This window comes from Bubalus kerabau, chromosome 1 (assembly GCF_029407905.1).
Source record: "Bubalus kerabau isolate K-KA32 ecotype Philippines breed swamp buffalo chromosome 1, PCC_UOA_SB_1v2, whole genome shotgun sequence".
Classification (NCBI taxonomy): Eukaryota; Metazoa; Chordata; class Mammalia; order Artiodactyla; family Bovidae; genus Bubalus; species Bubalus kerabau.
The window spans coordinates 123569990-123593270 of record NC_073624.1 but is presented as its reverse complement, the minus strand read 5'-3'; the positions used below and the strand labels follow the sequence as shown (position 1 = coordinate 123593270).

Here is a 23281-nt window from a genome sequence, read left to right as displayed (position 1 = left end):
CCTGTCCATAGGTCTTAAGAAGAGTAAGAACATGTGATAAGTGGATATACCTGGGAAACACTAAGAATAAATGCTAGTAGAAAAATAGATGCCTTTTATCATGAATTCCTATCTCTGAGGTGCTACAAGAATATGAAACACAACAGAACTTTGTTATCCTGTAAATAAATTGGCTCTTTACCCTTCCAAACAAATTTACCAATAAAAATGGACAGTTTTATGGACATTCTTAATGGTTGTCTTATACCATCTACCTTTGGATTTCTTTGTGAATGTTATGGTTCAGTGAATACACTGAAATATGGACAAGGAAGTAAAATGGTATTTGGGATTTGCTTTAAGACACTGCAGAAAAGGAAAATGTGTGTGGTGGATAAATAAAACAAGAATGACAAGTTATAGGTAATTATTAAAGTCGGGTTATAGATCCATGGGAGTCCACAATACTTTTGTATTTGCTTAACATTTCTAAATTAAAAGAAAAGTCAAAGACATGGAAATTTTCCAGTGTTAAAGAACTAACATAAAAACACTCATTAGAGTATGGAGAAAAGGGAACCCTTTTAAACTGTTGGTGAGAATGTAAATCGGTGATGTCACTATGGACAACAGTTTGCAGGTTCCTTAAAAACTAAAAATGGAAATACCATGTGATCTAGTAGTCCCACTCCTGGGCATATATCTGGGAAAAACAAAACAAAACAAAAAAAACCCCTCTAATTCAAAAAAGATACATGCACCTCAGTATTCATAGCAGCACTATTTACAAAAGCCAAGAAGCAATCAAAGTGTCCATCAACAGACAATTGCCTTAAGAAGTTGTGGCACATATATAAAGAAAGAATGGAATATGACTTGGCCATAGAAAAGGAACAAAGTATTGCCATTTTCAGCCACATGGATGGACCCAGAGAATACTGTATTTAGTGAAGTAAGTCAGACAGAGAAAGACAAATATATGACATCACTTATATGTTATGTCTAAAAAGTGATACAAATGAATCTATATATGAAACAGAAACAGACTCACAGACATTGAAAAATAAATTTATGGTCACCCAAGGGGAAAGAGAGGGGAAAGGGATAAATTAGTGGTATGGGATTAACATATACAAAAAATTATGTATAAAATAGATAAGCAACAAGAATTTACTACTATATAGCCCAAAGAACTATATTAGGTATCTTGTAACAACCCATAATGGAAAATAATCTGGAATATGTGTATATATCTGAATCACTTTGTTGTACACCTGAAACTCCTTAAGCTAACTGGAAGACATGCAAAGAGGGTATAACCAATCTTGCTGGTACATTTTGGTTAAAATGAAAAACAGATTGCCGTGCTACTATTCTAACAAAATAAAGGTGTCAATAAATGAAGATATCAATGTAAATGGCCCTCAAAAAAAAATATATATATATAGCTTTTTACTCTGATAATTTTATAACCAATGGCGATCTGGAGCCTCTCATATCTCCAACACCAGTACTCTTACCTAAGTCCCACATCAATCTCTTTTCTTTTGTTCAAAGGAACTGTCTTTCCCAACTCTGTCCATGTAAACGTGAACTGCAACTCTGGCTAATTCTAGCACCCGATAGTATATATTTGTTATGGGCATGTGTTCCGGACCCAGAATTGCTTACTAACTATGAGGACTAGGACATATGCTCAACAAACCATCCATCAAGTGATAATAATAGCCCAGCACACAGTATTCTGAAGATATGTGCAGGACTGAAACACTGGTAAGTGCTTAGTTAGTATGAGCTATTTTATTGCCCAGTCTCCTGTTATGCATTAGAAATGTAACCATTCTGATAATAACTTTCCTTTGGAGTGGTGAAGGTGTGAGAATGGGACTCATATTAATATCATGCTCCGACTAGGTTCCCCTGGTGGATCAGACAGTAAAGAATCCACCTGCAATGTGGGAGACCTGGGTTTGATTTGCTTTCATGAGAATTTGTTTTCAAGTTGTAGAGAGAGCCATGCTAGATACAAAATGAGTTGTCAGTGTTGAGAATTCTCAAAATGGGTGCATAATTCAAAAAGAAAAATAGCATAGTTCTATGACTCAGTTTTAAATGCCCAGCAAACAGACCTAAAATATGTGCTAGAAATTCTTGCAAAAATATCCTAACATATTTGCTTGTTGTTTTAAATCTAGCTCTTGACAGCTATCTGAAAACTCCTGGATAGGGAATGCACAGTATACACATCAGAGAACATAACAGAGCAGGAAAGTGAAAGATCACCTTCTGGTGTGAAATAAGCAAGGTCTTTGATAAGAAGACCAGCTAGCCCTCAAAGTTTCCCTCTGCTTCAGAAGCCCTATCCTCCAAGCAACCAGACTTGTATTATTGAAAAATAAAACTTCAAAAATTAACACAAATGTTTCTGTTTTAATTTTACTCTTGGAATAAAAGTTGTGAATATGGATTACTAAAATAATTGGAGACTGCAGCAACATAGATGGACTAAGAAATTATCTTACTAAGTAAAGTAAGTCAGACAGAGAAAACCAAATATATGCAATCACTTATATGTGGAATCTAAAAAAAATAAAATAAAAGTACACAGATGAACTTATTTACAAAACAGTAACAGACTCACAGATTCAGAAAACAAATGTATGGTTACCAAAAGGAAAAGGGGAGGGGAAGGATTAATTAGGAGTTTGGGATTAACAGAATCAGACTATGAAATATAAAATAGATAAACAATGATCTATTGTATAGCACAGGGAACTATACTCAATATCTGTAATAACCTATAATGAAAAGTAATGAGATGGAAAATATACATGCATATAAACATACATATATATGAATTGAATCACATGACTATATACCTGAAACCAGCACAACATTTTAAATAGACTGCAGTTTAATAAAATAAACAAACATGTCATTGCCAATATCAATCACTAACTAGGGAATTTCTTCACTTTTGCACTTTGATCTCCTCCCTTCTCAGCTTCTCAAGAACATCAGCCATATTTCTCTCTCCAGCTGGATCATTAATAGCATGTAAAATATCAAGAAATGATGATGAGATTCTTTGTAATTTAGTGAGTGACCTTACCAGTTCTTGCATTCAGGTTATTATCCACCTTTCATTAACTTTGGCTAAAATATTTTGCAAGTCAAAATAGAGAAGTTGATTCACACAAAATAATATCAATGCTAACAACGGCCATAGAAACTCAAATTGTGTCAGGAAAAATGAAATTAATGATAGCCCTTTGTATATTTGACTAGTTTTGCATCAACTTATAAATTCATTTTAGCACCCTTTAATGACTATAAATACGTGGGGAAACTCTTGTCTGAACCAATGGTAACATCTTAGTGGTTTCTACATTAAATATTAATTATAAGTTCAATAGAATCTTTGACATATTCATTCAACATTTGTATAAAAACACAAATATGTTCTGTCTTAAAATGCATCATTTGAAAAATGATAAGCTTTAAAGAAACTATAGAAATAGATCTATTCACAGATACCCACTGACTGTTTAAAAAAAATTTAATGATACATGAAAAGATCTTAGAAGCTTTCAGACAGACAATAAAGACAAAGTAAATTTTTTAAAAGATGAATTCAGTTGTATGATTTCAGCTTTTGAACATACATAAATACCACATTTTCAGGTACAAAATGGATGAGAAAATATGATTGTCTTATGGAATTACATAAAGTAAAATTCAAGAAACAACTAAATAATAAATATCTGTATAACATTAAAAAGTCAAAGATTTACAACTGAGTAAAGCTTCTATAAATTAAAATGAAAAGATGCACAGCTTCCTATTCATTTATTTAAAATATACTATTTGTAATTATACTCTTGCTTGTTTTTTTATTTATTTCACTGACTCCTTCTTTAGTCTCCAGCCTCACTGAGGGTTTTGTTCACCACAGAGCATTTTCTAGGGCTTCCCTGGTGGCTTTGTTGTAAAGAACCCATCTGCCAATGCAGGAGATGTGAGTTTGATCCCTGGCTCAATAAATTCCCTTGGAGAAGGAAATGCAACCCACTCCAGTATTCTTGCCTGCAAAATTGCATGGACAGAGGAGTATGGTGGGCTACATTCCATGGGACTACAAAAGATTTGGACATGACTTAGCAGCTAAACAACAGCAAATGCATTCTCCATAGTAAGGTTTATCCAATCAAACCTTTTAGAAGTAGGAAATAGTAAATATTTTATATGAATGAATTTATGAGACCATTTTATGTTTCTGTTATAGTTCTTTTAAAAATAAATTTTATACAAAATACATATGGAAAATTCAATCAGAAAAAGCACATCTTTTTAGTAAGGAGTTAGCATACAAAGATAAATTGGGAAATTATCTGTGCATCTGACAAGAGAACCCATGGGGTCATGTGAGCTTCCACCCCACAAAAAAACCAACCAACCAACCAAACAATAACCACTCTAAAGCATAGGATACTTTTCTGGGCATCACGTAGAAACTGTAATGCCCTAAAAAAAGTCCCCCCCCCCCCCAAGGGAAAATTCAATCTTAAATCCTGGGTCTACTCTCTGAACTTTTATTTCTGGCCATAGGGTTCTCAGTATTTCCCATGGCAGCTCACTTTAGTCTCCCTCAGCTAACTGACTCTGCCCTGTCCTGACAAATGGGCATTATATACAATATTCCTTACATTCTTCACATCCCACGTCTAATCATAGTGCCTTGGATGTTGATGCAATAGGGAAATGCAATTAAGGACTTCAGTGTATTTATTTATTAGGTAGAAATTGAGAAACTGAAGCTATTGTTTACATCTTTGGCAAAGTATACTGATGGGAAATGTCTAAATCTTCAGAGACATTGAGACCTATTCTATAGTAAACATTTTTCAGAATTATCCTTAAATGCCAATTCAACATCCAAAAGAATGTATCATATATATGTACATATATATATATATATATATACACATATACATATGCAAATTTTGTATAGAGGCAAAGGCAAAATATCAAAGAGACACATTTATTTTTTAGAAATGGAAAAACTGCTTGCTAAAAGTATCTCAAAGTTAGTTCAATTTGCCAAATATATCCCTATCAGTGGAACTCAAAAGCTCTCTTATAAGATGTTATGCAGTTAGAGATGGAATGCTGCATGGAAATGGTAATTTTAAAAATTCTGACTTTATTTTAGGTGTGAAGCCTCATCTTATAAGAAATCTGTCTGATGAGTTAAGTAGCTGGTAAGTTAAATCCAGTTCCTAATTATACTAGTGACTTTCCTTAAAATGAATATTTGAATCATTCTGATTGTATGTATGATCTAAGCATTCTAACAAAACTGTGAAAAATGCCAGAATCTTTAAAATGCTACTTTTACTATTAGTGAAAACGTTCTGGCTTCAACTATCATGAATTGTGATTTGCACATGAGCTCTTAAAGTTATCAGTGCTGTATCTCTCAGCAGCTATAAAAATATTACCAGATTTACTTATCTTTTTAATATTTCATAAATTTGATCATACAGTTAGTCCTTTGGATTCCATGATGGAAAAAAGTTGAATATGAAGAAGAATGGAGTGGCCCAAAAGATAAGTGGACAGTACTGCCATGAAGGAACTGAATATTACAAAGAAAAATCGAATCAAATCAAAACACCAGTATGCTTCTAAAATTATGCAGAAGCAAACATGAGTGATGAAATTTTCAAACAACCTACTTGAATGGATAGTATTTAAGTGGTAGACTTATTTTTCCTATGTTTAGATAATGTATTTTTTGAAATGAATAAAAATTATCAAAGGGAAATACAAGCATTTGTCTAATTTGGTTAGGGTTAATTAGTTGAAAAGAAAGAAAACAAAAGTATTAGCTGACTGAAATAAGCAGAACATTTATCTTCAGAAATGTGGGGAAGTCAGCTCAATCCAGACCAGAGAGAAAGATTTTGCTTAATGATAGAATGTTTCTCTGTAAACTACAGCCTTCAGGTAAGAAAGAACAGATTGTTTACAGCAGGGAAAGTATGCTATGTCTTATCTATATATCTTTATCCCATGTTACAATATTACATATTTTAAGTAAGCTCAAAATGTATAGTAAGAATAATACAATATACCCATTGATATGACAAATATAATGACAATGAATGTTTACTAAATGTTTTTTCTTAACATATACCAGTGTCTGTCCGAAGGGCTTCCCCAGTGGCACGGCTGGTAAAGAATGCATCAGAAATGCAGGAGACCTGGGTTCAATTCCTGGGTTGGGAAAATGCCCTGGAGAAGGGAACAGCTATCCACTCCAGTATTCTGGCCTGGAGAATTCCATGGGCTGTACAGTCCATGAGGTCACAAAGTGTGGGACACAACTGAGCCACTTTCACTTTCACTTTCACTTTCTGTCCTAGTGAAAATTGCTCAGTCATGTCCAACTATTTGTGTTCTAAGCTGTTACATAAGTGAACTCATCACATCTTTATAGCAGATCTCGGAGTTAATTACAGTATTGCTCATTTTATAGATGAAGAAGTTGAGGGTACATATTTTGTCTGTGATTATGCTCCAAGAGAATTTTGGAGCTGGCATCTCATTCTATGTAGGTCCAGAATTTATAACCTTAATTGCTAGAATCTACTCCTACTTGAATAGTTAAAGGACTGCTTAAATTTATAACACTATGGGGGTTTCAAGAGGAAGGAGGTGAAACTAGCATGTTTTTGAGCATCAAGTTCTGTATATGTAAGCTTATTTACATTCCACAATAGTCCTGCAAATTAAGCACTGCATGCTTATTTTAAGGAAGAAGGACAAAGTGTTAAAGGAGGTGAAGACTCCTGCATTTGAGTATCAGAGCTGTGTGCTGAACTCGGGTCTATCTCCAAATTTCTGATATTAATATTAATAATATTTCTTATATTGTTCAGAAAAGGATAGTACAATACGCAATTCCTGAGCTGGTATACTTGCATTTTCTCTGGGGCCTTGATCTTGTATTTAATAATTATGTGTTATTACCTCAGTTGTGTCTGACTCTTTGTCACTCCATGGACTATAGCCCAGCAGGCTTCTCTGTCCATGGAATTATCCAGGCAAACTTATTTATTGAAGTGGGTAGCCATTCCCTTCTCCAGGAGATCTTCCCAACCCAGGGACTGAACCCTAGTCTCCCTCATTGCAAGCAGATTTTTACCATCAGAGCCACCAGGGAAGCCCTTAGTAACTTAGAGGATGGCCAAAAATTATTCAATGTATAGTACTTTCCATATATGCTTTAAGAAATTTCATATTCAGTAATTTTTATTTAATAAAATAGCATATAAAGAGATATTATCTTTACCTCAGTTTTACAGTAAACTGAGGCACAGGAACTGTAATGAAATAACCACTTGCTGATACTGTATTTTTTATTTTTTATAGTCTCCATGTATCAAGCAGAGAAAGGGAAGCAGGAGAGAGGGAGACGGATATCTTTCCCAGATTAATGGAGAATCAGAAGTCACACAGTATTGGAATCTTGGGAGATCTTCAGACACTATCTTATCTCTTATTTTATGAGTGGGAGCCCAGGATCGTAGAGAATGAAGAACTAAACAACAGAATGAGAGGAAAAAAACTAGGTAGTTTGTCTATTCATATAGTGTATTTGCCAGATGATTAGCTGAATGTAGGTATAAGTGTTTCTATTTTAGAGAATTGAAAACATTCTTTTATATAGTCTTGCACATTGTGTGGGTGAATTCTCTAAGAAATTAAGGGAAGAAGTGCTACATTTTGTTTATTGTATTGTGTTTGGGGGAAACTATTTTGGAATTAAAGAAGTCCATTTCTCTATATTTCCAACCTAGGCAACTATAAGATGTAAGTCAAATAGCTTCTGAAAGTAAATTTATCTTGAAAGAGGAAATAATCTTGCAAGAGAAATGCAGGCAAATAGAAAAAGCAGAGTTGTAGATATATTAACCTATAGATGTTACAAATAAAGTTTAAGAAATATAAAAGTTTCATGGAATATTTCACATGATGGAATTATTTCCTCTTATAAATCAAAAAGGATTATGAGTCCACTCATAGAAATTATTTGTTCTTCAGTTTTATCATGAACTACCTGACTAATGGATGATTGCTTATTTCTTTTATTATTCCTTCAAAACTATAGCACATTGTTTGCTTTCCAATTTTGCTTTTTTAATTTAGTTTATATTTATTTAGCATTGACTATGTGCCAAGCACTGTAAAACCCACCCACACATCCTACACCAATTTTGTGATTTCATTTGAAACCATTTAATCAAGCAAATTCTGTAGTTACCTCTATTTTACATCCTAAATTGGCACATTATATGTCACCCTACTTAACACTATTAAGATTATCTCTTCTTTCATTCTTGACAAATGTAATTTCTTGTTTCCTCACAAAATAATTTAAATTATATAAAAACTGGAACTTTCTCTAATTTGCCATTGTATTCTTAGCTCTTAGAAGAATATTAGTACAGATATTCAAAAAAGTTCCATTAAATGAAAGTGATTTGAGTGGGTCTCAACATGTCTTTAAAAGGCATTGGTACCATTTTAAGTAAATATTAGGTTTCCATTCTCTCATCATTGATTCGTTTCATTACCTTTGTCATTTCAGATAATTTTCTTGAACATCATCAAATCAGGGAAGATTGAAATAATGTTACTGAATTTATTCTCTTGGGACTTTCTATGGACAAAAAATTCCAGATCCTCTGCTTTTTATTTTTCTTACTCTGTTACTTGGCTATTTGGTTGGGGACTTTGATCATGATTTCTATTATATGCAGTCAGCTAATCACCCATCCCATGTACTTCTTCCTTAACTATCTTGCACTCTCAGATCTCTTCTACACCTCCACTGTGACACCCAAATTCACGACTGACTTACTGATGGAGAAAAAGGTCGTTTCTTATAAAAACTGCATGACACAGCTTTTCACCACACACTTCTTTGGGGGGACTGAGGTCTTCATCCTCACAGGGATGGCATATGACCGCTATGTGGCCGTCTGCAAACCTCTCCACTATGCCATCATCATGAACAGGCAAAGACGTCACTCAATTCTCATAACATCATGTACAGGGGACTTCTTCATTCTCTTGGTCTCTTTCTTCTTGCGATTGTTTTACCTTTCTGTGGCCCCAGTGAAATATATCACTATTTCTGTGATGCATATCCTTTGTTGAAACTAGCCTGCCCTGATACACACAAAATTGGCTTTTCTGTCATTGCCAATTCTGGCTTGATGGGACTGGTGCTCTTTGTGGTTTTGATGGCCTCCTACATTTTGATCTCGTATAATGTGCACACATATTCTGCAGAAAGCTGCCATAAAGCACTTTCCACCTATAGTTTCCACATCACAGTCATGATCCTCTTTTTCCCACCTGTCATCTTTGTTTACATTAGACCTGTCTCAACACTACCAGAAGATAAGGTGTTCACACTCTTCTACACAATTATTGTCCCCATGTTCAACCTGCTTATCTACACACTTAAAAACATGGAGATGAAAAATTCCATAAGAAGAATTTGTTGCAATAAAAGATTCTGGGAAGGAAGGTTAATGACTTGAAGGTCATTCATCTTTGATGCCAGTAACTGTCTTCTCATCACTCCTTCTGTTGCTGATTCTCTCATGCTAATGGGAAAAACAGTCAGAATGTGTAAAAGCCAAGCCTTCAACAACAGCTTGCCTTCAGTGTTTCCTTTTTTATTTTCCTCTCAGTGTGTTTTCCTTGATTTCACTTTTCACTAATAATCCCCTCTGTTAAAAGAAAAAAAGAAAAGAAAATAGAAAACATTTTACAGAGTAAAAACACATTGAAAAGTCTGGAGAAAGAGTGATACTGATAGTATTGAAGGCTAAACCTGGGGGAGACATAGCCCTCAAAATACTCGGCCTCAAAGTGTAAAAGGTAATAATATGTTAAAAGGCCAAAGACAGTTAAAGAATCGGCCTGCTAATGCATGAGACACAGGTTCCATCTTTGAGCTAAGAAGATCCCCTGGAGAAGGAAATTGCTACCCACTCCAGTTTTTTTTTGCCTGGGAAATCCTGTGGAGAGAGGAGTCTTGTTGGCTATAGCCCATAGGGATGCAAAACAGCTGGACATGACTCAGTAACTAAACAACAACAAAAAGACAGTTATAGGAAATTAGGAACAATCACATACTGCAAACTCCTTTCAGAACTATATACCTAGCCTCATGTCCTACAATTCTAGATTTTTTTTAAAATCAAATATCTACAGATTTTTTTGTGTGTATCTGTACACCACTATTATTTTACTTAAGTGAAGAGAATATATAGATCTAAGTAGAACATAGGGTAAAGTCCAGTCTTATTACATGCATGTCCCTCTGAAAAGCAAGTCATTGTGTGATCTGCTTCCAACATGACATTGTAAGTATTGGGGAAAATATATGTTTTTTATATGTGTATGTATATACACACACATGAACTCCTGCTATTTTAACTGGGTTTGACATTAAGTATATATGATCAAAGAATAAATAAACCACAAGTGACTTTGCTACAAAAAAGAAAATATAAATCCCTTAGTTCCTCAAAATAGATGATTTTTCTCAAAGTAAAAGATTTTCACTTACTATTTAAATTCAAGTGTAGAATAATCCTAAAAAAAAAAATTTGACAAAATATAGATCAGAGGAAGACAACATAAAGGTGAAGATCAAATATTTAATCCTCAATAATGACATGTATGACAATAATGAATATAATGACAGTTCAGTTCAGTTGCTCAGTCATGTTTGACTCTTTGGAACCCCATGGACTGCAGCAAGCCCACATTTCTTCCCTTTCCTGAATTGGCAGGTGGGGTCTTTACCACTAGCTCCACCTTGGAAGCCGCTATACATGTGCAATATAATACATTATCCCTCCCCTTCGAGTTATTTTCATGATGTCAAATGAATCTTATTTGTTAAAGAATTAAGTAAAAAAAATAAAATTCAATTATTTGAAAAGAGATACTTCTTAATTCTATATATATCTAGGGATATCAAAGTGTATAGAAATTATATGGAAATTGAAAATGTGTACCCTTTGCTTTGGGCTTCCCAGATGGCTCTAGTAAAGAATGTGCCTGCAATGTAGGAGTTGCAGGAGGCCTGGGTTGGATCCCTGGGTAGGGAAGATCCCCTGGAGGAGGACATGGCAATGCAATGGTAATGGAAAAACAAAAGCATACACTAGATTGAATAGATTCAGTACCAGCATTTACATTTATTTTTACAATCCTATTGACTTCATCTAGATTACATGCAGATTCTGCAATGTTCCTGCCAATAACTTTTTCAGAAGTATAGAGTATCCATACTTCTCAGACATTGAAAAGTGGGCAGACATCCTACTTGTTTGATACAGTCCCATTTTATTTCAACATAATTATTAGCAGAACTCCTCTTTTTACACTCAAATTATCTCAATTTTAGCAATAAATCATATAGTTCCCCTTTTTATTTCCAAACTAATTTTTCAGTATATATGAAGATATTGTCATGGTAAAAGGTTATATAATTATTAATTTTGTCATTTTTAAGATGATTTCATTAAAATCACTTTAAAAACAAGTTCCAATTATAATATAGTGATTTTCACATAAATCATATTTTTGGTGTTCAGTTCCTACCTAATTTTTGCTTTTCAAATAGTTGCAATGAATATTGGAAGTCCTCAGCTGAGTAGAAAATAAGACTTTAAATTTCTGATACTCCTTTTTTTATGAGAATGCAGGGAGTACAGCAAGGTTCTATGGACTTTCTGTCTGGGATGATCAACATGACTGTAGCTTATGTACATTTGGAGATTCTTTCCACGGAATTAAAGTATGGGGAGATTAGAATGATAACCTCCATTTAGTGACTTATGGAAAGAGAAAAAAAAATCAAAGCAAAATGTAACTTCAACAAGGAATTGATGACTCTTGTTACTAGGGGAAGATCTTAATAAGAAACATGGATTGATAGAAGAAAGGATTTCAACTGATGGTAGTGTTTATGCTTAGTTTTTCTAGAGCAAAGTCCATTGTTTATTAAACTAAAGTAAGCAAATATTACTTGAATAAGATGTGTAATGAGAAAGCAAAGTGATTTCATTTGATTTGCCTTGCAATCAAAAATAGTTTCTAGCACCACACCTTCCTTAAGGCATTCTTCATCTCTGCATTTCTGAGAGTGTAAATCAGAGGGTTGAACATGGGAGGAATGATGATGTAGAAGAGAGCAAACACCTTTTGTTCTGGAAACGTTGTGGCTGGTCTAATGTAAATAAAGAAAGTAGGTGCAAAGCCCGTGGTGGATGCATGTTGATGTATGGCAAAACCAATACAATATTGTAAAGTAAAAAAAATATATAAATTAATTAAAAATTAAAAAAAAAAAACACAACTGTGATGTGGGAACTACAGGTGGAAAGAGCTTTGTACCAGCTTTCTGTAGGGTAAGCCTTGATGGTATATAATATCAAAATGTAGGAAAGCATCACTACCACAAAGATCACCAACCCCATCATGCCTGCATTGACCACCACTAGGATCCCAACTCCATAGGTGTCCTTGTTGGCCAGTTTCAGCAAAGGATACACATCACAGAAATAGTGATCTATTTCATCAGGGCCACAGAAAGGTAAGTTAATGGTGAGGAGACCCTGGGGAAAGGAGTGCAGAAATGCCCCAGCACAACAAGCACTGACCATGGCACAGCGTCTGTGCCTGCTCATGATGACGGTGCAGTGCAGGGGCCTGCAGATGGCCACAAAGCAGTCAGAGGCCGTCACAGTGAGGATACAGACTTCAATCGCCCCAAAGAAATGCATGGAAGAAAGTTGCGCCATGCAGTCTGTGTATGAAATTGTGCTACTTTCTGCCAGCAAGTCAGTGACTAACTTGGGTGTCACTGTTGAGGTATAACACAGGTCTGATAGAGCAAGGTAATTAAGGAAGAAATACATGGGTTGATTATTTAGTTGACTGCATGTGATAGAAATCATTATGAGCAAGTTTCCCATCCAAAAGGCTATGTAACAAAATAAGAATACTAGGAAGCACACATGTTTGATTTTCATGTTCTGGGAAAGTCCCAAGGGAATAAATTCAGTGATGTTACTGGTATATTTTATGGTCTAATGCAGTGAAGACTCAGTGAGTTTGCCTTAAAATATATATATATATATATATGACAGGTTAGCATGAGAAATATTGACTAAGCATGGTGTCAATCAGAGTGAGTGTTGGAGAAATACATTCATTTAGTAAATCAGCTTCCAACACTATACTTTTAAATAGTTAATTCTAAACCCCATATGATTAGCTTGCCATATAATATACCAGATGCAATTATTTTCTACAGTGAAAGAGAATAGTATTAATAAGTACATTTGCTCAAGTATAAACAAACATGCACAGTCATCTTATGTATGGGATGAAAAGTGAGCTTAGGAAAGATACATTTGTTTTCCTGAAGCAGCTTGTTTGCTTAGGAGATTCACACAACCAGACTTAAAGTGAAGGGAGTAAGGTAAGTTGTGCAATTTCAAGATAGAACCCTGTCTTTATTTAAAATATTTGTAATTTTCTTGTGGAACATTATTTTTTTAAATATTGCACTAAATTATTATTATATTTATCAATGTGTTGCTTGCACACAGGGCAAGTGACTCATTTGACTCACTGAAGAAAAGCTATAGCAAACCTAGACAGCATAAGAGATATCACTTTGCCAACATAGGTCCATATAGTCAAAGCTTCAGTTTTTCCAGTAGTCATGTACGGATGTGAGAGTTGGAGCATAGAGAAGGCTGAGTGCCGAAGAATGGAGGCTTTCAAACTGTGATGTTGGAGAAGACTCTTGAGAGTCCAAACAGCAAGGATGACAAACAAGTCAATCCTAAAGGAAATCAACCCTGAACATTCATTGGAATGACTGATGCTGAAGCTCCAATATTTTGGCCACCTGATGTGAAGACCTGACTCTCTGAAAAAGACCCTGATGCTGGGAAAGATTGAGGGCAGAGGGAAATGGTAATGACAGAGGATGAGACGATTGGATGGCATCATCTTCTCAATGGACATGAATCTTAGCAAACTCCAGGAGACAATGAAGGACAGAGAAGCCTGGCATGCTACATGTAGTCCATGTAGCAACAAAAAGTTGGACACACTTAAGACTGAACAAGAAAAAGTCTTGATTCTGGGAAAAAGTCTGATATATTTACAAACATTGTGGAGAATAATAAAGAAAATACTGTATCAGGTGAACCAAAAGTGGCTGTGGCATTTCTTTTTAATTTAAATTACTAAAAGTAATAGTAATTATATGTAAAATTGAGAAACAAAGGTTGCCTAAAAGACTAATAACAGTAATAAGGAAGTGAATCAAGCACTCCCTTGATACAGATCAGGTTTCAATAATTTCTATAATAGAATATTTTGCAATTAGACTAATTATAATCTTTCTGCTTTGTTACCTTTTAGGTTACAATGATTTCTTCACAAATAATATATCCCAAAAATATTTTTCAAAGTATCACATATATTATTAGTATTTCTATAATCAAAAAAATATGTAAAAGTACTTCCTTAAATAGCTTTAGTTTTGGTTGTAGATGCTTTAATTTCCAATTAATTTTCCATTATGCTTCTATAATTTATAAGCATATTTTTAGTCCAAGAATTTAACATCATTTTGATACTTTGCTCATAAGATTCTTGGAGGGAAGGATATTCTAACAGAGAAAAAAAAAAGTAGAAACATTCCATTGATTCCTAGGCAGGATAGGTTGAAAGTTTGTCTCTCTCATGTTAACTAGATGCTATACTAAGAAAATGGGAAAATAATTAGAAAACTTAACTGGTTCCCTTTTTTTTCTATTAAATGTTTCTCCTTGACAGCCTCCAACTTAATATCAGGGATTTCATACTCATGTTATTTAAATTATAACTTACATTTCCAAAACTCCCATGTTATTTCCAGTTTCCTTTGTTAATATTTGAGTTACTCATTTTATATATACAAGATCTTCATTTTCATATATGAGTGATTTAAAGAGAACATTTCCTATCATAAACTACAAGGGCTAACATTGCTGCTAATACAAATTCATTATATATGACAACAAATTTTTTCTTTTTAGTATGAGAATTTCTAGTATAAATATAAATATTTCATGGTAGTGCAGGTAGAATTAGCAGGTACATACTATGAAATGGGCACTGATTATTTTCTCTTTCACTTTGTTTTTCTTCATATCATTATGTATAGATTGAGTATCCCATACACCATGATAAAAAAAATAAACACAAGTGTGCTGAAAGATTAACAGCTAAAAATGAAGCTATTGCAACTCATATCAAATTGATTGTTATTGCAGGTCCTTCACAGACATAAAAGATAAGTAATGATAATAATACCTAATATTTCCTGGAAGCAGTTTTAAATATTTCACATTTATTGAACCATTAATCCTAATAAATGATCATTTTTTATCTCTGTTTTGCAAATAATGGAAGCCAAACAGTTAACAATTTGCATAAATACTGATAAATATTAAAGACTGTTTTTAGGTTCATTTTAATTTTTTTTTCACTATCTGGATGTTGCTAATTTGGTTGTCAGGTACAAATTATGATTCTGGGGACATTTTTTTGTTGTTGTTCTTATTTCTTTCATAACCAAGTTGTCTCACATGACAAAAAGTCATGAATAAGCTAAATTTTTCCCAACAGCTTCAAAGTTTTCTCTTAACACCTGTACCAATTCTTGGCTAAACTAATTCTATTTGCTCTCTGTTCATCCTGTTCTAATTCTTCCTTATTGAATTTGCTCTACCTTTGCATTTCAGATCCTCTGCTGATATTAAGTTCTTCTATACTATAGCCTTCTGCTATTTCAATTAGTCAGTATATACGTATTGTGCAGAGTAGCAAAGGAGGCAGAAGAGTGATGAATCTCTATACTAGTACATTCCCTTAACTTATTTTAACTGTAACCCTTTTTTTCTTTAATTTTTTTTTTTCTCTTCTGTCTGAAGCATAACGTCTTTTTTTTTTTTTTTTTTTACTTTTCTCTTACATAGCCCCTATGTGACACAAATGCTATCATTTCTTCATGAATTTCTCAAACTCATACCAAAAGAAGTCTGCTTAACTTTGGCATCTTCTGAGGCATATGACAAGGGGAATGAACATAAGGAATCAGCATTTTTATAGATAAAATTTAATTTAAATGATATATGCAAAATTTATTTTTTTGCATTTTAAAGGTATTATTATTTACTATAGCTTGATTGTAATTTTACCAGATGATTATCTCACTAGATAAATTCTTTTATCTCTGAGTAAATGGTGGCAATGTTCTGAATGCAGTCAGAATCTTAACTGCATTGCTAAGATTAATGAATTTTCACATATAATCAGCTCACATGAATCCTGGTTCTAGGACTTTCCTGCTGTCCTTATAGAAATAGGAAATGCTCTTCTGATTTTTGAAAATAAAATAAAGTGAAATCATCTCTAGCATTTATATTGAATAGGTTTTTTTTTTTTTTTTCCTACACAAATGTTGTATCTCCTCTATGGTTCTTGGAATGGAATGTACATATAAGCCTTCTGTTTGATTTCCAAAGGTGTTTAAATTAGGTGACCTGGGAGATTACATGAGTTGAGTGAACTCTGGGAGTTGGTGATGGACAGGGAGGCCTGGCATGCTGTGATTCATGGGGTCACAAAGAGTCTACATGACTGAGAGACTGAACTGAACTGAACTGGGAGATAACAACCCCCAACCTCCCTGTCATCTTTTTTAAGGTTGAGACAGTTCCCCAAAGAAGATCTGACCAAGTCTTGCCAGCTAATATGCCACAGCTAATAATTGCTTACACTCTGAGGAGTTTGAGTACTAACTGAAAGCCCAATTTTGTTCAATACTGAGACTGTAAATCATGTTCTTTATGTTGAAACAAAATTTGAGGAAGCCAAAGGCCCAGATAATCAGAAATAAGTTTTTATTTATTTATTTATTGATATGGACCATTTTTAAAGTCTTTATTGAATTTGTTACAATATTGCTTCTGTTTTATGTTTGGGTATTGGTCATGTGGGATCTTAACTCCCCAATCCAGGGATTGAACCCACACTTTCTGCACTGGAAGGCAAAGTCTACTGAACTGTCAGGGAAGCCCCAGAAACCAAGTTTTCAAGTTTGGTTTATTATAGAATAAATGGTTTGAAAAGAGAATGAAAAACATCTTGTGTGTTGTTTGAAATCTAAAGGACCCTCCGAACATTACTAGTTGCTGTATTGTATAATTTTAAATTCCAATTTGTTTAAAATATGTGCTTATTGCAGTAGACACTTAACTGAATTGTCATCAGACGAGGTGGTCAAAGTAATGAGGATTTGAAGAAAATTAATTTATAATACAACATATACTATTTTAAAAAGTAATAACTGTGTGCTTAAATTGAATTTAACAGAGACTCTGGTTCAAGTGAGCTGTAGCTGTCCATGAGATCTCATTATATTTATAAACCTCTATTTCCACAGAATATATAAACTTCTATTTCCATAGAATTTTTATAGTTTCCTAGTGCAAAGAAATGTCATTGACATAATTTTTTATGTTAATTTTTTCTTCTGACATTAATACGAACACAATATTTCTTTTCATTAGTACTTACCCACTCAATATTCTTCCTTTACTTTTAACCATTTGGCATCTTTATTGTTGAGGTTAATCTCAGCTACATTTAAAAGTCTAGTCTGGGGGCTGGCGGGCAAAGCTGGAGGCACTGCACCTCTGCCAGAGGTGGCTGCTGCAGCTGCTGCCCTCTTTCCCGCCACTGCTTCTCCAGCCCCATCAGTGGATACCCCACCAGCTACTGGGAATGGACAAGAGAGAGGAGGAGGAGGAGAAACTCCCACCGACCCACAGAGTGTGTCCCCCTGAATGGAAAGGTGTCGAGTGCTGGGAAGGAGAGGGAGCATGACTTCAGCAACTTCACCTATCATTTTAAAATGGGACCCCAAAAGTTTGGAAATCCTGACCCTAACAGTGGAGAGACTTTTGGAACCACTTGTTACAGAGATGGAGAAGTCTTGAGGCTATTGTAAGAATAGGACTGAAAACCAGAGGAAGGGGGCTTAAGTCCAAATCCTGAGACCACCAGAGAACTCCTGACTCCAGGGAACATTAATCAATAGGAGTTCATCAAATGCCTCCATACCTACACTCAAACCAAGCACCACCCAAGGGCCAAAAAGTTCCAGAGAAAGACACCAGTTCAGTTCAGTTCAGTAGCTCAGTCATATCCGACTCTTTGTGACCAGATGAATCGCAGTATTCCAGGCCTCCCTGTCCATCACCAACTCCTGGAGTTCATTCAGACTCACGTCCATCGAGTCAGTGATGCCATCCAGCCATCTCATCCTCTGTCGTCCCCTTCTCCTCCTGCCCCCAATCCCTCCCAGCATCAGAGTCTTTTCCAATGAGTCAACACTTAACATGAGGTGACAAAGTACCGGAGTTTTAGCTTTAGCATCATTTCTTCCAAAGAAATCCCAGGGCTGATCTCCTTCAGAATGGACTGGTTGGATCTTGCGGTCCAAGGGACTCTCAAGAGTCTTCTCCAACACCACAGTTCAAAAGCATCAATTCTTCGGCACTCAGACTTCTTCACAGTCCAACTCTCACATCCATACATGGCCACAGAAAAAAACCATAGCCTTGACTAGACCGACCTTTATTGGCAAAGTAATGTCTCTGCTTTTGAATATGCTATCTAGGTTGGTCATAACTTTCCTTCCAAGGAGTAAGTGTCTTTTCATTTCATGGCTGTAGTCACCATATACAGTGATTTTTGGAGGCCCCCAAAATAAAGCCTGACACTGTTTCCACTGTTTCCCCATCTATTTCCCATGAAGCTATGGGACCGGTGTCATGATCTTCATTTTCTGAATGTTGAGCTTTAAGACAACTTTTTCACTCTCCACTTTCACTTTCATCAAGAGGCTTTTGAGTTCCTCTTCACTTTCTGCCATAAGCGTGTTGTCATCTGCATATCTGAGGTTATTGAGATTTCTCCTGGCAATCTTGATTCCAGCTTGTGCTTCTTCCAGCCCAGCATTTCTCATGATGTACTCTGCATATATGTTAAACAAGCAGAGTGACAGTATACAGACTTGACGTACTCCTTTTTCTATTTGGAACCAGTCTGTTGTTCCATGTCCAGTTCTAACTGTTGCTTCCTGACCTGTATACAGATTTCTCAAGAGGCAGGTCAGGTGGTCTGGTATTCCCATCTCTTTCAGAATTTTCCACAGTTTATTGTGATCCACACAGTCAAAGGCTTTGGCATAGTCAATAAAGCAGAAATAGATGTTTTTCTGGAACTCTCTTGCTTTTTTGATGATCCAGTGGATGTTGGCAATTTGGTCTCTGGTTCCTCTGCCTTTTCTAAAACCAGTTTGAACATCTCGAAGTTCACATTTCACATATTGGTGAATCCTGGCTTGGAGAATTTTGAGCTTTACTTTACTAGCATGTGAGATGAGTGCAATTGTGTGGTAGTTTGAGCATTCTTTGGCATTGACTTTCTTTGGGATTTCACTGAACATTGACCTTTTCCACACCTGTGGCCACTGCTGAGTTTTCCAAATTTGCTGGCATATTGAGTGCAGCACTTTCATAGCATCATCTTTCAGGATTTGAAATAGCTCATCTGGAATTCCATCACCTCCACTAGCTTTGTTCATAGCGATGGTTCCTAAGGCCAAATTGACTTCACATTCGAGGATGTCTTGCTCTAGGTGAGTTATCACACCATCGTGATTATCTGGCATCTTTTTTGTATAGTTCTTCTATGTATTCTTGCCACCTCTTCTTAATATCTTCTGCTTCTGTTAGGTCCATACCATTTCTGTCCTTTATCGAGCCCATCTTTGCATGAAATATTCCCTTGGTATCTCTAATTTTCTTGAAGAGGTCTCTAGTCTTTCCCATTCTGTTGTTTTCCTCTATTTCTTTGCATTGGTCGCTGAGGAAGGCTTTCTTATCTCTTCTTGCTATTCTTTGGAACTCTGCGTTCAGATGCTTATATCTTTCCTTTTCTCCTTTGCTTTTCGCTTCTCTTCTTTTCACAGCTATTTGTAAGGCCTCCCCAGACAGCCATTTTGCTTTTTTGCATTTCTTTTCCATGGGGATGGTCTTGATCCCTGTCTCCTGCACAATGTCACAAACCTCATTCCATAGATCATCAGGCACTCTATCTATCAGATCTAGGCCCTTAAATCTATTTCTCACCTCCACTGTATAATCATAAGGGACTAGATTTAGGTCATACCTGTATGGCCTAATGGTTTTCCCTACTTTCTTCAATTTAAGTTTGAATTTGACAATAAGGAGTTCATGATCTGAGCCACAGTCAGCTCCCAGTCTTGTTTTTGTTGACTGTATAGAGCTTCTCCATCTTTGGCTGCAAAGAATATAATCAATCTGATTTCAGTGTTGACCATCTGGTGATGTCTATGTGTAGAGTCTTCTCTTGTGTTGTTGGAAGAGGGTGTTTGCTAAGACCAGTGCATTTTCTTGGCAAAACTCTATTAGTCTTTGCCCTGCTTCATTGCTTTTTGCAAGGCAAAGTTTGACTATTACTCTAGGTGTTTCTTGACTTCCTACTTTTGCATTCCAGTCCCCTATAATGAAAAGGACATCTTTTTGGGTGTTAGTTCTAAAAGGTCTTGTAGGTCTTCATAGAACTGTTCAATTTCAGCTTCTTCAGTGTTACTGGTTGGGGCATAGACTTGGATTACCTTGATATTGAATGGTTTGCCTTGGAAACGAGCAGAAAACATTCTGTCATTTTTGAGATTGCATCCAAGTACTGCATTTTGGACTTTTTTGTTGACCATGATGGCTACTCCATTTCTTCTGAGGGATTCCTGCCTGCAGTAGTAGATATAATGGTCATCTGAGTTAAATTCACCCTTTCCAGTCCATTTTAGTTCACTGAGTCCTAGAATGTCGACATCCAGTCTTGCCATCTCTTGTTGGACCACTTGCAATTTGCCTTGATTCATGGACCTCACATTCCAGTTTCCTATGCAATATTTCTATTTACAGCATTGGACCTTGCTTCTCTCACCAGTCATATCCACAGCTGGATATTCTTTTTGCTTTGGCTCCATCCCTTCATTCTTTCTGGAGTTATTTCTCCACTGATCTCCTGTAGCATATTGGACACCTACTGACCGGGGGAGTTCCTCTTTCAGTATCCTATCATTTTGCCTTTTCATGCTGTTTATGGTGTTCTCAAGGCAACAGTACTGAAGAGGTTTGCCATTCCCTTCTCCAGTGGACCACATTCCATCAGATCTCTCCACCATGCCCCACCCATCTTGGTTTGGCCCATGGACATGGCTTAGTTTCATTGAGAAACTAAGAGAAAGCATACCATGCAAATTCTCCAGCAACACAGGAACATAGCCCTGAGATTCAAGATACAGGCTGCCCAAAGTCACACCAAAACCATTAGCATCTTAAAACATATTACTGGACACTTCATTGCACCCCAGAGAGAAGAAATCCAGCTTCATCCATTAGAACATCAACACAAGCTTCCCTAACCAGGAAAGCCTGACAAGCCACCCATCCAACCCCACCCACAGCGAGGAACCTCCACAAAAAAGAAGAATCACAAACTGCCAGAATACAGAAAGGCCACCCCAAACACAGCAATCTAAACAAGATGAAAAGGCAGAGAAATACGCAGCAGTTAAAGGAGCAGGATAAATGCCCACCAAACCAAACAAAAGAGGAAGTGATAAGGAATCTACCTGATAAAGAATTCCAAATAATGGTAATGAAAAGGATCCAAAATCTTGAAAAAAAAAAAAAAATGGAGTTACAGACAAATAGCCTGGAGACAAGGATCAAGAAGATTCAAAAAATGTTTAACAATGACATAGAAGAAATAAAAAGAGTCAATATATAATGAATAATGCAATAAATGAGATCAAAAACACTCGGAGGGAATCAATAATAGAATAACGGAGCAGAAGATAGGATAAGTGAGGTAGAGGACAGAATGGTAGAAATAAAAGAAACAGAGATTAAAAAAGAAAAAAATAATTAAAATAAATGAGGAAAGACTCAGAGGCCTCTGGGACAATGGTAAACGTCCCAACATTTGAATCATAGGAGTCCCAGAAGAAGAAGACAAATAGAAAGACCATGAGAAAACACTCGAGTCGATAATAGTTGAAAACTTCTCTAAAATGAGGAAGGAAATAAACACCCAAGTCCAAGAAACCCAGAGAGTCCCAAACAGGATAAGTGCAAGACAAACCACTCCAAGACACATATTAATCAAATTAACAAAGATCAAACACAAAGAACAAATATTAAAAGCAGCAAGGAGAAAACAACAAATAACACGCAAAGGGATTCCCATAAGGATAACAGCTGATCTTTCAATAGAAACTCTTTAGGCCAGAAGGGAATGGCAAGACATACTTAAAGTGATGAAAGAAGAAAACTTACAGCCCAGATTACTGTACCCAGCAAGGATCTCATTCAAATATGAAGGAGAAATCAAAAGCTTTCAGTTCAGTTCAGTCACTTAGTAGTGTCCGACTCTTTGCGACCCCATGAATCACAGCACACCAAGCCTCCCTGTCCATCACCAACTCCCGGAGTTGATTCAGACTCACGTCCATAGAGTCAATGATGCCATCCAGCCATCTCATCCTCTATCGTCCCCTTATCCTCCTGCCCCCAATCCCTCCCAGCATCAGAGTCTTTTCCAATGAGTCACTCTTCGCATGAGGTGGCCAAAGTACTGGAGTTTAAGCTTTAGCATCATTTCTTCCAAAGAAATCCCAGGGCTGATCTCCTTCAGAATGGACTGGTTGGATCACCTTGCAATCCAAGGGACTCGCAAGAATCTTCTCCAACACCACAGTTCAAAACCATCGATTCTTCGGCACTCAGCCTTCTTCACAGTCCAACTCTCACATCCATACATGACCACAGGAAAAATCATAGCCTTGACTAGACCAACCTTTGTTGGCAAAGTAATGTCTCTGTTTTTGAATATGCTATCTAGGTTGGTCATAACTTTCCTTCCAAGGAGTAAGCGTCTTAATTTCATGTCTGCAGTCACCATCTGCAGTGATTTTGGAGCCCCCAAAAAGAAAGTCTGACACTGTTTCCACTGTTTCCCCATCTATTTCCCATGAAGT

The 23281-nt window shown here is 35.9% G+C and overlaps 1 protein-coding gene and 1 pseudogene across 1 annotated transcript; one reads left to right on the top strand and one right to left on the bottom strand.

Annotated features, from left to right (window-relative positions):
* Positions 1-5960: 5960 nt before the first annotated feature.
* LOC129653946 (olfactory receptor 4P4-like) lies at positions 5961-9596 on the top strand (annotated as a pseudogene).
* A 2752-nt stretch (positions 9597-12348) lies between these two features.
* LOC129657481 (olfactory receptor 4P4-like) lies at positions 12349-12888 on the bottom strand. Its single transcript, XM_055587687.1, has one exon. The coding sequence runs from the start codon at positions 12876-12878 to the stop codon at positions 12408-12410; it is 471 nt and encodes a 156-aa protein (XP_055443662.1). The 5' UTR covers positions 12879-12888; the 3' UTR covers positions 12349-12407.
* Between the last annotated feature and the right edge of the window lie 10393 nt (positions 12889-23281).

Bases quoted from the DNA above. Each gene is read 5' to 3' on its own strand.
- LOC129657481 (XM_055587687.1), bottom strand. From the start codon at position 12,878: ATGGCGCAACTTTCTTCCATGCATTTCTTTGGGGCGATTGAAGTCTGT.